Genomic DNA, 13,012 nt, shown 5'->3' with positions numbered 1-13,012 from the left:
ATAAATAACAGCACTGTTCAGAAGATGTGCTGATCTCCCAGAAAGACCCACAGCTCTGAGCTGACATTAGTGAGGGGTGATGTGGTCAGGCCTCTTTCATTAGAGCAGTTTGGGAGAGAGCAGTGTTCCCATGCTCAGTAACATCAGCTCTCTGCTGACCAGAGAGCAGCAGTAGCTGTCTGGGGAAGCCGACCTCTCCTTGGAGTGGAGTGTGCTCAGAAAAGCCATTATTGGCAAAGTGAGCTGTGGTGGTGTGAGCAAGCTACTCTCTAAACGTAGAACCAGCCACAATTGTGTTTTTGTATTAAGCCTTGTAGTTCTTTCTTTGTGTGGGAATTCATCCAGCACCGATGGTAACACACTGTGCTTGTTACCAACTGTGCAGAATTTCAGGGTAGATGAGAAGTTGAGCAACCTCATACCCTCCCTTAAAAAAGAACCCTTTGGAACCTTGTAGATCTTGTTTCCCTGGACAGGAAAACAGTATGGATTTAAAACAATTTCTGCACCTTTAGTGCTTTTTTTCAGCAACCAGTGTAAGGGGATGCTCTTTGTAAAACTGAAACACTGAAGGTACCCTCATTTATGATAAACTTTGCATTTCTACTGTGAAATAAAGGAAACAGTTCTCACAGAAGGGAAGTCAGAAGAGGGGAAACAAAGGGAGAGCAGGAAAAAGGTGAGTGTGAGTTGACATTGAGGTTGCTGGTGAGATGCTCATGGCAGGCTGTCTATCCTCATTCTCGTTTCAGAGATGTGACTGCTCACACTGAGCAAGTGTCTGTTGCTAGGGAAAGCCTAACTCAGCTGGAGTAGACCTGTGTTGAAGAGGGTTCAGGATTGTGAAAGGGATGTACTGGATTGACTCGGTGACTCAGAGCTGCCTTGGTGCTGCTTTGTCTGAGACCTTTTGGTGTTGAGAGAGCCAGATAGTGGTGATTGCTCTGTCTTTAACTTCTGGTTATTTGAGAGGATATTGAGACTGTGCAGTGTAATACAGCCTTTTAATGTCATCCAAAAAAGTAAAGGGTCAAAGGCAAGGCTTAAAATGTCGAAAGGCAAGGCTTAAAATGTTTTTTCAAGAAAAACATATGTAGTTACATTTCCTTAGAACTCCTAATGGAGCAACCTGGAGGAATACAAAATTTGTAACTACACCATGATGAAATAACTTCTTGTAGGAAATGAATCCTTCTCTTACTAAAACCAGTGAATGTGTGAGCTGTCAATGCTGCCCCTAACACCTTGGCATTGATAGTGAATTAGCTGTGCTGAATTTATGTCCAGCTGGGATGTGGTGTAGCAAGCAGAAGCTGTAGTGTAGGGTGAATGTTGAACAGAAAGCCTTCTGCTGCTTTGTCTGTGCTAGCATGAGATTTTGCAGAAAGGAGGAAAGTGTTCCTTCCAAACACTGACGGGCAACGTCCAAGTCCTTTTAGGAGTCACCAGTGACCTGAAGTAACTGGTAGATATAAGAAAAGAGTGAGGAGCTGCTGTGTGGAGTAAATGACTTTGTAAATAGATGGTGATGAGATAGCAGGTGTTTCTCAAGGTGACAAGGCAGTTCTCCACGGCAGAATGGTTTTAATGATTCCAGTAAGCTTTGGCAAATCATAGTTAAGGTCGAGAGGAATCTGCTGGATTGCTGCACTCTGTGACACAGCTTGTTTGGAGCCTGCCCAGCCTGTGTCCTCAGCAGTGGTGCAGTGTGTGTGTGTGTGTGTGTTCACAGCCCCAGCTCTGCTCCGTGGTGTCCCAGCCAGAGCACCACTTAGACAGAGACCTGCCAGGAGGCTCTGCCAGATCAAGGAGCATTAATTACTCTCATATGAACCTGTTACGTGCAATCACTTTTCCTGGTAGTTCATTGACCCCATCTCAGTTACATGAGTAGGCGTGGATCTATCCTCTGACTAGGAATGGGCTGCAGGTTGTTTGGGAGACTGCAGTGTGGAGTGGGTATTTCTATTCCCTTTGGAAGTTTACATGCCCTGCAGCTTGCCAATGGGATGCTTCCAGAAAAAAAGAGCACAAGTGGGCTTCTTGTTGAATACCAGGTGGAGCTCAGGACTTCTGGCCTAAAGAGCTCTTTCCAGGGAGGCATTTGTGTTTGTCTAGGTAAAGAGTGCAGTGCTTCTCTTCAGTATTTTACCATATTGGGGAATTATCTTTTAAACAAATAAATACATTTGTCTTTAAAGAACAAATTTCTGACTCTGAATTAGGTACTTGGTTTAGGCTGAGTCTGATAAATGATAGGCAGTTTAAGGAAAGGCTTGGAAATCTGTAGGCAGCTGAATGAAAACAGCATGAATCTGACTATTGGTAATTATCCTGGGCGTTTATAATCTACCCAGAGCTAGTGGGGCAGGGTAATAAACAGCTGTTGCATTTTTATGTTCTGTTAGCGAGCAAAATAAATACATAATAGTTAATTTCCAATTCTGAATTGAACGTGAAACAAAGGCAAGTTATCCTAGTCATATTTAAGAAATTCTCTGAACTGGAATGTCCAAAACTGTTAAATGGAGTATAAGTGCTCTAAAGAGCATTTTCTGTGCACTTCATTGTGTCTGACAGACCAGTTTATATTGTTAGTCCATATACGCTTTCTCTCAAATGGGATCCAAAGAAAACACAGCACAGCCAGATGGAAATTGGAGTTGACTTTGAGCTCTGATTAATTTGTTTTTCATATAATCCTTTTCAGGGCAGCAAGAAAAACGTGAGAAAAAGATGATGTATTGTGGTATAATTAAGTCTGGTGAACAATGTGAACTTAAAAGAAATTTCTTTTAAAAAAGAATCTGCTTTAATGGGAACTGTTTTTTCCAAGTGTCAGGATGGCCTACCATGCTTGTTCTATTTCCCATTTGTGTCTCTGCAGTTCTCATTATATGTGTGAAGTTTTGCAAAGCGTAACTCACTAGATGAACTAATAAGTTCCTAAATCAAAAATGTCAACAGCCACTCATCTGTGATCAGTTTCTAATGTGGGACCCCACTGGACTTCATCCTTTTCCATATTAAGAGGATGATGTTTCATAACTGAGGCAAATGAGTGCATACTTTTGCCATAAAGCTCTAGAAATTTCATTGATTTATAAAAGCATTAAATATCTAAAATTAAGTAACTTTCAAGCTGAAACAAACATAAAACTAAAAGCAATATGACTTTGAAAGCCCAGCCTCAAACAGAGACATGAACAGATATATAATGCTTTAGTTAACGGTTGCTGCCATTTCTCTTACAAATTGTTCTTTGGGGTATTGTAACTCAGCTGTTTTTAAACCCATCACTCTGGAACCTTGCCTGCAAAATGTCAGCGCAAGTGCAAATTTTATTTCTTTAACAAAATAAAGGGCTTGGAGCAGTTAGGCTTTCTAAACTTTTATGGCAGGAAAATAAATTCTGCAACTTTTGCTTTGCCATAGCAGGAGCCATACTGTTCACCTTGGCCTGCCAGGAGGCAGAGATAGAAACCAAAAGGCTTTAATGGGAAACACTCTGTGTGTTCTGACTTGCTTTTCAAAACAAGAGAAGCCCAGTGTCAAGAGTGTAAATACCCTTTGGGCAGAGGGCACAGTCCCTAGGGTGGATGGAGGGATGGTGGCTTTAGAAGATGATTTCTGAAGTTGAAAGCAAGACGTGGGTACCAGCTCATTAAAGGAATTTAATAGAGCTTGAGGTTGTCTTTCCTACAGGTTCAGGGGAGAACCCCTCACTTCTTCTGCACTAACCAGTGCATCTCTTACCAGATCTACTATCTTGGAGTTCTTTAACATTCCCCCTCTTCCATCTGGCTTCTAAAGCTGGGTAGTGCCAACCCATTCACCCTTTTTAATGTCTTCCTGAAGTTCAAGCCTCGACACATGTTCCAGCAGTAGTGACCAATTTTCCTGGAGTCAGTATGTATGAAAATGGGGATTTACTGTCTCACTGCTCATGAGGACCAAGTGTTCCTGGTGGTACATTAGTCTTGGTGTTTATTATTTTTTTTGAAGGTCTAGGGAATGAACTTTCTTGCACATAGCTACTTCAGTGCAGCGAGTCAGATTTAATAGCCTTTGCTTTCAGCTTGAATCTTCACAGAAGGAAGATTAGGTAATAGTTTGTGTAGGAACATCTGTTTCCTAACAGAGTTCTCGCCCTATTTTATTTTTTTATGCTGTCCCTCTAACCAGAAAGTCCTTTAGTCTTTTTAAGACTTAGAAGTCTTTAAGTCCTTGTTGGGTATTAGAGTTGCTGTGGTTTTAGCATGCTCATGCTCTGGATCCTTTGTTAGCTTAAGTTATTAGGCTTAGATAAGTGTTGTGGGATGGAAAGACTGCTTTCTATTGTCAGTGCAATTTCTGAATCTCTGGACAATTTGTCTGGGTTAGAATTTAAGTTTTTTGGCTCCAGTGCTTGTTTAGACCTTTCCCTTATCTGAGGAAAAGATGTTGTTAAAATAATTAAGCCTAGCATGCATTAAAAGAGAACCTTTCCACAAAATTGAATTGCTTGGGGTTTATTTGAGTTTTGGGTTGCTTAAATAAATAGGCATTTTGCTTTGTTTGCTTACAAGCAACTTAGTATCTCTTATGGGGAATCTTTTTTCCATGTTTTCCAAAGAAGACCAGCTCTGAGGGTTTTGAAGAACAGCAGCTCTCTACACTCTGTAGTTCTTTGTTTTGCATCCAAGTGGATTGTGTGTGTCTAAATATTACATTATTAACACACGTCTTCCAGCCCCTTTAACCAGCCATTGTTATTGTGATATGTCTCTAATATGGAAAGACTTAATACATAGATTTATTAGGGGATAATCATTTTGGTCATTGTTTTCTTGAGAGTTCATAGAGTTCAATCTGCTGTTTTCAAGGAAAGATTCTTCACTGTGATGGTGTGTGTTCTTGTAAATAAATTTATCCTGTGTTTCTTAGAACTCAAGAGACTTTTTTATATCTTGGTGCCAAAATTAGTGAAACTTGGTTTACTGGAACATGCAAACAGGAATTCAGTGCTGTAAGTCCAAGCACTTTGTTTTCTTCCCAGTCACAGAGCAGGAAGTGCTTACCAGCTTTCTGTGGATTTAGTGTTATTGCTGACCTACTGCAAGACTAGTATTCCAAGAATTAAAGCTTGTTTGGCATGTGACCCTGGAAAGAAAGAGTGATTTGAGGCCAAAGTTGTAATTTTCTGGGAAGTGCCCTCTTTGTGTGCATGTGTCTTAAGCAGGGTGGGGAGTGAATTAGTAACGTAATGACCAGTGGATCCCTTCTGTGTTACCTGACTGGTCTGAAGTGATGTGGCTCAAGCCCTGCTCTGGGCACACACATCAGGATCTAATTTGAAGCAGGGTGTGCAAATGCATTTGGTTTATCTTTGTATTCCTCAGTGTAGTCGAGCTCTTGTCATCAGCAGTCATAAACCAACATTTCTTTGTGTGCTGCAGAATAGAGAGAGAGCTGCCATCCCATGCTGCTCCTGGTAGTGCTCAGGGTGATAGGTTAAATGAAATGAATATTCCATGTAGGTGTAAATTAAGCACTCTTTTTCTATTTTAACACTGCAACCTAATTAAAAGTTAAAAATTTTATGGCCATCAGAATATCCTTCTTGTGTTCCAGTTTCAAAAGGCTTAGGAATGCCTTATTTACTAACTTTTCTTCCTCCTTTTCCATTTCAGTTTGCGGGCCAAATGTCGACATTCGCAATGATATCCATGAGCTGAAGCGCTTGGAGAACTGCACAGTGATCGAGGGTTTCCTGCAGATCCTGCTCATCTCCAAAGCAGAGGATTACCGCAACTTCCGCTTCCCAAAGCTCACTGTCATCACTGACTATTTGCTGCTGTTCCGTGTGGCAGGCTTGGAAAGCCTCAGTGATCTCTTCCCCAACCTCACAGTCATTCGTGGAAGAAACCTCTTCTACAACTATGCCTTGGTTATCTTTGAAATGACAAATCTTAAAGAGATTGGGCTTCACAACTTGAGGAACATCACCCGCGGGGCCATACGGATCGAGAAGAACTCTGACCTGTGTTACCTCTCCACGGTGGACTGGTCTCTCATCCTAGATGCAGTGTCCAATAACTACATCGTTGGGAATAAACCTCCAAAGGAATGTGGGGACTTGTGTCCAGGAACAATGGAAGAGAAGCCGTTGTGTGAGAAGACATCTATTAACAATGAGTACAACTACCGCTGCTGGACCACCAACCACTGCCAGAAAAGTAAGACTTGAGTAGATATCTTGTTTTTGTTACTTCTTTTGGAAGTAAAGATTTAATTTTGTGGTTTTATTTTAAGCTCTTCAGCAACTGAAACTTTTATTCTAGTTGTTTATAGTTTACATGAGTTACCCAGTTGCCACACAAATAGATTCTTCCCCAATCAGTAAAGGTTCGTCTCACTTAAATTAAAAAACAAAAAAGAGAAACCAACAAATCAACAACTGTGAAACAAAACCCAATGAACTCCCTGAGTTACTTCCCCATGGAAAAGGTGGAAAATATAAGTGTGGAACCAATGCCATTATAACAAAGCTGGAGGCAGCTTTACCTCCCTTGAGGACTTTGGCAGGAGGTGGCCATCGAATGCCGTCTGCTCCTTGCTGAAGTGACATTACGTGTGTGCCAGAGCTGTTGCCTTGCTGAAGCTGTTAACTGGACTTTGTTTTTTGCTTCCCTTGGCATGCACCTCCAGACATTCCTGTAATGGTAAATTCTGTACATAAGGACTTGTTTATTGACATGAATTTTCACAGTGCAGTCTGTAGAGTTGAAGAGTCCATGGATATCTTGACTCCTGATGAAGTTATCTTTGTCTGTTTTGTTCTTATCTGGCAGATTTATGTCTTTCTGGTAGCAAGTATTAGCAAAAACAAAACCTGATCTCTCCTCACTTTTTAAAAATAGAGTAAACAAACACATAGTTTACTCAGGTAACATGATTACATGGCAGGCTTTTTGAGTTCATCCTGTAACTTTACGAAAGCTGAGCCCTGCAGTATCAGTAGGACTTAATTTCAAGCAGTCATCACTGGGAGGAACAGTTCCTAAATTCCACATGCAGTCTTGACCAAAGCTGCTGTAATGATAGGAAACACCACAGTGTGAGAGAAATCAGGACTACATTCAGGTTACCTTCATCTGGGGATGTTTATTCTAAAGTGGCTAGTCAGTTGCTTGTGGAGCCCTCCTGTTCAATTAGAACTGCAATTAAAGTAGCTCGTGGGGCAGTTTCAGTCAACACATGCCAAAAATACCTCTGCAAAAAGGCATTTGGAGTATGTGCTTTTATCAATACTTACAGGAAATAAAGTTCATTTTTTAAACAAAGCAAAGAAACCCCCTCAGCCTGTTACTGGGAGACTTTGTGCTTTGCCCAGGGCGAGGGGAGTGTTGCTATGAGTCCTGCAGGCCAAATTTACGTCTTCATTAACAGAGTGTAACTCTGTTGTCTAGAGAGGGTGACCAGGGTGATTCCTGTGCAACCTCATTGCCCTCAGTGGTTTGAATGGATGTAGCGAGAGTGTATTTAATAAGATATAACAACTTACTTGCTTTTTGTTGTGTGCTCTGCCTATTTGGAGTAGACAAAGGTAATGTGCAAAAAACCTTTTTTTGGCATCTAAGGGACTGTTAAAATAATTTGGATCCCAAATACACATGAGAAAAGATTTGTTTAAATAAAATGAGGTCATAGTTAGACTGCGATAGTAGGACTTTGAAGGCAAGGGTGTAGGTAATGGGGTTGTTTTTCCATATATGCTTTCATCTCCTTTCATGGGAGATTGTGGAGAAGAAAGCAAGTATTGGAAAAGAGCCTTGAAAGGCTTGTTAAGAGCATTACAGTGTGGAAAAACAATTAGGTTTAGAGTATTTTAGGATGCAGAGCATATAAAGAAATTATCAAGTTCTAATCAATAAAAAGAGTGAGAACGTTGGACCTGTTTTAATCTGTTTGTTGTGATAAGCCACTGACTTGAAGTGAGATGACTTTAAATTTGTGGGCCATTCGTCTAAAGAGAAAACAACCCTGAAGTACTCCTGCTCTGAAGAAAAACAAGCGAGGTATAAAAGTGCAGTTGTTCCAAAGGAAGCTTTTTGTCTCCCCTGCTAGATTGCTCGGGCACTTTGGCAATGAACTCCTGATCAGGAGAGGACTCTTGCAGTACAGAATCACACAAGACATGAAAAAGAATAGAAGCAAGGACTTTTCAGTTACTGAGTGTTTCAGTTGGCATTTTCCTACCAGTAGCGATACGACACCTATGTTATTTTCCAGGGAATATTTTTCTAGTGCAGTATCTGATTTAACCCTGACATTCTCCTTGTGCGTCACAGTAATGTTAAACTGAAAATGCTCTCTATCATTCAGGATTTCTTTGTGCCTTTTTATTTTTCTTGCTCTGGCTCTGTGGAGGAGTGTGTATTAAATCTCTCTTGTTCTTGTTTAGGTTTTACGCTGAAAGATCTGAAGTTGGTGGGTAAATGTTGTGTGGGAACACTTGGTACTTTAAGTAGCCTGGCTTCTGTTTAGTTTTGCTGTTGAGTGGAAGTTGTTTTTTTCCTCCTTTTTCTTTCTCACAAAAAAAGGAAGAAGCTTGTGCTTCCTTCAATATAACTTGTGCAGGAACAATGCTGAAGGAGGAGGGAGGGAAGAGTATGCTGTGTCTGACTTAGAATAATCCATGGACATTTCTATAGAAGAGCAAGCTACAAAGAAACTGTAACTTCTGAATTTTTTTGGGTATTTTTAAGGTTCAGCGTAAAGCGTCAGCAGTTCTCCTGCCAGTTTGGTTGCCCTGGTTTCTGTGTAGTGTACATTCCTTTACCTTTGAGTGCCCCAAGGCAGCAGCAATACTAGTTTGCTCTCTTTGGAGCTGCAGCATGTTGTGTTGGGCTTGGCATGCTCTCTTCTCTCTGACTTGCACCTACTTTTATGTTAGTGTATTAAATGCCAGCTGTGCCTCACTGGGGTTGCAGGTTTAGTAGAAGAATCCTTCGAGATAAAAGGAGAGTACTGAAGCTGTTTGTTTCTATCAGTGCTTGTGCTTTGGGGCACAGGTAGAGATGGAAAAGATAAAAACTGAGTGTCCAGACATACAAATAAGACTATGGCCTTCTGTGTTTTTCTTTTTTTCTGGCAGTTGTGACTGCTGGAAAGGTTTATGGAAGCTGCCTCCATCTCCCTCAGAAATTGATGTGAGAACCAGAAAAACTGTTCCTGCTGTACCCCTTGCAAGACTTGTGTCTGATGACACACTTGCTCTGCCTGTCCAGTGATCTGCTCTAAAGAAAACTTTGGTTGTTTTCTATATTCCTTGTGCTGATGACTAACTTTTGAGGTCTGCTGCCTTAGTCACTAGACCTTTCCAAGCCTGCAGAAACCAAATGTAAAGTACACCCTTGAAAGCCTCCCTGAAAGTTCAGGATCCCTTGTCTGCCGTAACCTTTGTGCTCTTTTTCAGGCAAGTCCAGCTAATGCTTCCTAAGACACTTTTGCTATTGCTGGGGCCATAAGAAATGAACTGGGCAAACTATTCGGCAAATAGCAAAACTGGCAGTGATCTGTATATGAGACCTATGGTGCCCTGTTGGGTTTTTTCTCCCTATCTTAATTATTTGTCTTCTTTCCCTCAATTAAACTGGAGATGCTCAGTGTCAAATATTAGCTGAAACTTTTCCTACTCAGAAAAGAGACAAGGATCTGGTTATGGGGGAGACAGGCTGTTAGTGTCTGTGGGGAAAGGGGTGTTGGCTTCAGCTGCTGCTACTGTGGGACAGGATGAGAGCACAGTCTGGGTCCTCCCCTTGTGAGAGAGTGAATTAGAGCTCCCATATTTCCCAAATGGGGTGGAATAGCCATGCTTCCCATAAAAACAATGATGGGGAGTATCGGAAGTGCATGAGGGAGCTTTAAGATTAGAGTTTAGGCATTAAAAAAAGGATGTGTAAGCTGGCATTGTAGAGAGACAGGTTAGGGCTGTAAGCATTAAGCACTTGGTTCAAAAGAGGTGAATTTGACATGAAACAATATTTCATGTAGACCTCACTGCACAATACAACAGGAGAAAACTTTCAGCTTCCAAATGTGTGAAACTGAGGACCACAGAAAAGGCATGTGAGGATTTGGAGGCCGATGAAGCAGATGGCAGCTAAGCACAAAATGTTTTTAATGAAAATGTATCCTTATTCGTTTTTGAATTGGTTTGACAATGGCCCGAAAAGATACGGTGTATGAGGATCAGGAGAGAGAGAATGACAGTGAGTGGGAAGAGTGGTCCATATGTGCCTTCTACTAAAATGTTTAAACATATGGAGACAGTAACATGATGTATTCTCACAAATATTCGGAATCTGCTCCTGTTTGTTTACACGGAGCTCAGAAGATAATGCAGTTGAGTGGTATCATTTGACATGGCTCCATTGACTTGTGCAGTGCTTACAGTGTGCACCAGCTGGGAATCTGCTCCCTGTTGATTCAGCAGAGTAGTGCTGAAGACCATGTGCTGCACTTTTATTCCCCCCCCCTTTTCTCTCCTTGTCTTCCCTTCTCTGAGGAGTATTCACTGTATTCCCCTGTCCTTTAGAAATAGCGAACATACGTGAACTATGTAGGCAGGAAGAGAGTGGAAGAAGGTGGGAGCCAGAGATGCTGAATCAAATTACTTTTTTGCTTTAAATTATGTTTCCATGCTTTTTTCTGAAACACTGAAATATAGTTGATATTACGTGTGTCAGCAGAGGACAACATGTTTTAAGTTTTACTCTTGCAGTAAGCAAATTAGATGTGGTATAATGTTAAGTGAAGCTGGTCTATGTAACACTAATCCTACCTTTGTTGGTTTAAAAAAAAATGAGGTATAAACCTGAGCATATTTTGAAATGGACAGGTTGTTTGTTGGTTGTATTTGCTTGGTATGTAAACTCTCCAGGAAATAAACATCTTCTGAAAGGAATAAACAGACAAAAAAATAATAATTGTAAAAGGCACAGTTGGTGTCACTGAGTTAGAAAAATCTGGAGCATGTTAAAAAAAATTTATTAGTGTTTTCCTTCTGAATGAAGTTTTTTGCTGACTTTCGCTCCCCTCCTGAGAAGTTTGCTCTCCAGCCAGAGGTTTCCTAGAATTTTTATTATGGCTGTGAGAGCATATTTAATTAGTAAGCTGGAATGGCCGCAGAGCAGTTTAGGCCAATCTGCAGTTAATTACTGTAGCAGTGGTTTATATTCTGAGAAAAGGGCTAAAATTAAACAAATGTATACTTGCCATTTTTCTTTGTTCTATTATAAAATGGCATAACCTGGGAAGAATCTTGCAGCCAACGCTAGCCACCAAAAACTTTGTGATAATGTTAAGTACTCATCGTGGCTTCCTAGTTTCTTTTGGCACAAAGGTTTGTAGAGGACTGTTTGTTTTGAGAGGTCTTTAAATTTGGGAGTTTCGTTTTCCAGTATGAAAAGACAATGCAGTGAGCTCAGTCCATCACTTCGCTACGTGTTTCAAAAAAAGGGAAACAATGAACTTTTAAAAATACTCTGAAAAGATTTAGAACTTTTCCCCACATTTTGGAATAAAGAATGAAAAAAAGTTTGAATTTTTTGAAAAGACTCCTTGTCTTTTCTACTTACACTTTCATCTTCTGAAGACATCGCATTTTACACTTGCTTCAACTTGCTTTATCTCTGTCAGTCCAGAGGTGTGTTTATGGTCACCAAGTGATGTGTAGCCACATTTTAATGGCCATCCATGCTGTTGGAGAATTTTTTTTTTTTTTTTTTAGTGTTGTTTGAGATGATGGGAAGGGATAATCTGTGTATTGTGAAATGACACAGTTAATGTCACCATGATTTCAGTGGCACTACAATTCCTTGTAAGTGGTGGGGTGATTAAATATATATGCCCAGTTACTCTGAGTAATATAAACTCTGTTTTACATAGAGATCATTCTAATGGATTTACTTGAATTGTCTTGTGCCAAGAAACTGTTTCATTGTCAGAAAAATGTCCTGTAGAAATGCAGTTGGAGGTCACTGATAGGAAATGGTAATTCCCTGGTTTTCTGGGTTGTGTGTGTGTTCATTCCTCAGTTCGGTTTCTCTGATGCTGTGTGGTAAAGGCTGGGGAAGAAAAGAGTGCCAGTTCTTCCTTACAGGAGAATACAAAAGCATCACCAGATTGCACACTGTGTGCCTGACGACCTTCTAACAGGGAGTGCTTGAAAGGAAGTCCTGGTCTAACCTCACATTATGTGGAAGCTCATGGGAGAAGGGAATGACTGCAGCCCAAGGGGCCGGAGGCTGTGGAGCAGAGGGGGAGAGGGAAGTGATGGCTATGATCACATTCAATGAGGATTTCTAAGATGTTGTTTATTTATTTTGAACTTAAGACAAATAAAAGGAAGTGCTTGAAAACTTCAGTAACATCCTAAATTTACTTTTAGAGGTACTGTGTGTTAGTGATGTTTCAGAAATCTGATAGTCTGGTGCTAGCTAGGGCTGGAAGTGGAATGCTTTTGGTTTTATTTGCAACACTTTGCTGTTCTTAGCAATATGCTTTCATCCTGGAGCAGACTGAGGGTGATGCCTTGTTGAGAGAATTTTTTGGTTTACTTTCCTGTGCAGCAGTGCCACATTAAATCTGCAATTAAATACCCATCTAAACTTGAACCACATCTTTCGTTAACATGCTTAACATGGATTTCCAGGCCCCACTGATACATCTATTAGACAAATGTTTGTTAATAGAATAGACAATTGTATTGGATAGTTAATTAGATGTAATGTAAGGCTTTAATTTTATGATGAATTTGCAAAACAACTGGGAGCTGGGAATAGCTAGCAGTGTTATAGGGAAAATGTCAGGGAAATGTCAAGTGTAAAACTAAAAGAAAGCTGTGTTTTTGCTGTGTTCTTGCAGATGTTGCAGGGACAAGGCAAACTCAGCCTGGCTTAGCATTTTCTGCAGTTCTCTGTGGCTCTTACCCATGCAATGAGTCCAGCTTGGAGTGGGTTGCTAG

General features: G+C 40.7%; 1 protein-coding gene across 2 annotated transcripts in view; it reads left to right on the top strand.

Annotated features, from left to right (window-relative positions):
* Positions 1 to 13,012, top strand: part of IGF1R (insulin like growth factor 1 receptor) — a 173,808-nt gene that overhangs the window by 24,929 nt on the left and 135,867 nt on the right. For both annotated transcript variants that reach the window (XM_039557369.1, XM_039557368.1), the window contains exon 2: positions 5,673 to 6,218. In XM_039557369.1, the coding sequence (XP_039413303.1) occupies positions 5,673 to 6,218 (546 nt within the window). The remainder of the gene's footprint in view (positions 1 to 5,672; positions 6,219 to 13,012) is intronic.

The sequence above is a fragment of the Corvus cornix genome, chromosome 10 (assembly GCF_000738735.6).
Source record: "Corvus cornix cornix isolate S_Up_H32 chromosome 10, ASM73873v5, whole genome shotgun sequence".
Classification (NCBI taxonomy): Eukaryota; Metazoa; Chordata; class Aves; order Passeriformes; family Corvidae; genus Corvus; species Corvus cornix.
This window is presented reverse-complemented; position numbering and strand designations above follow the sequence as displayed.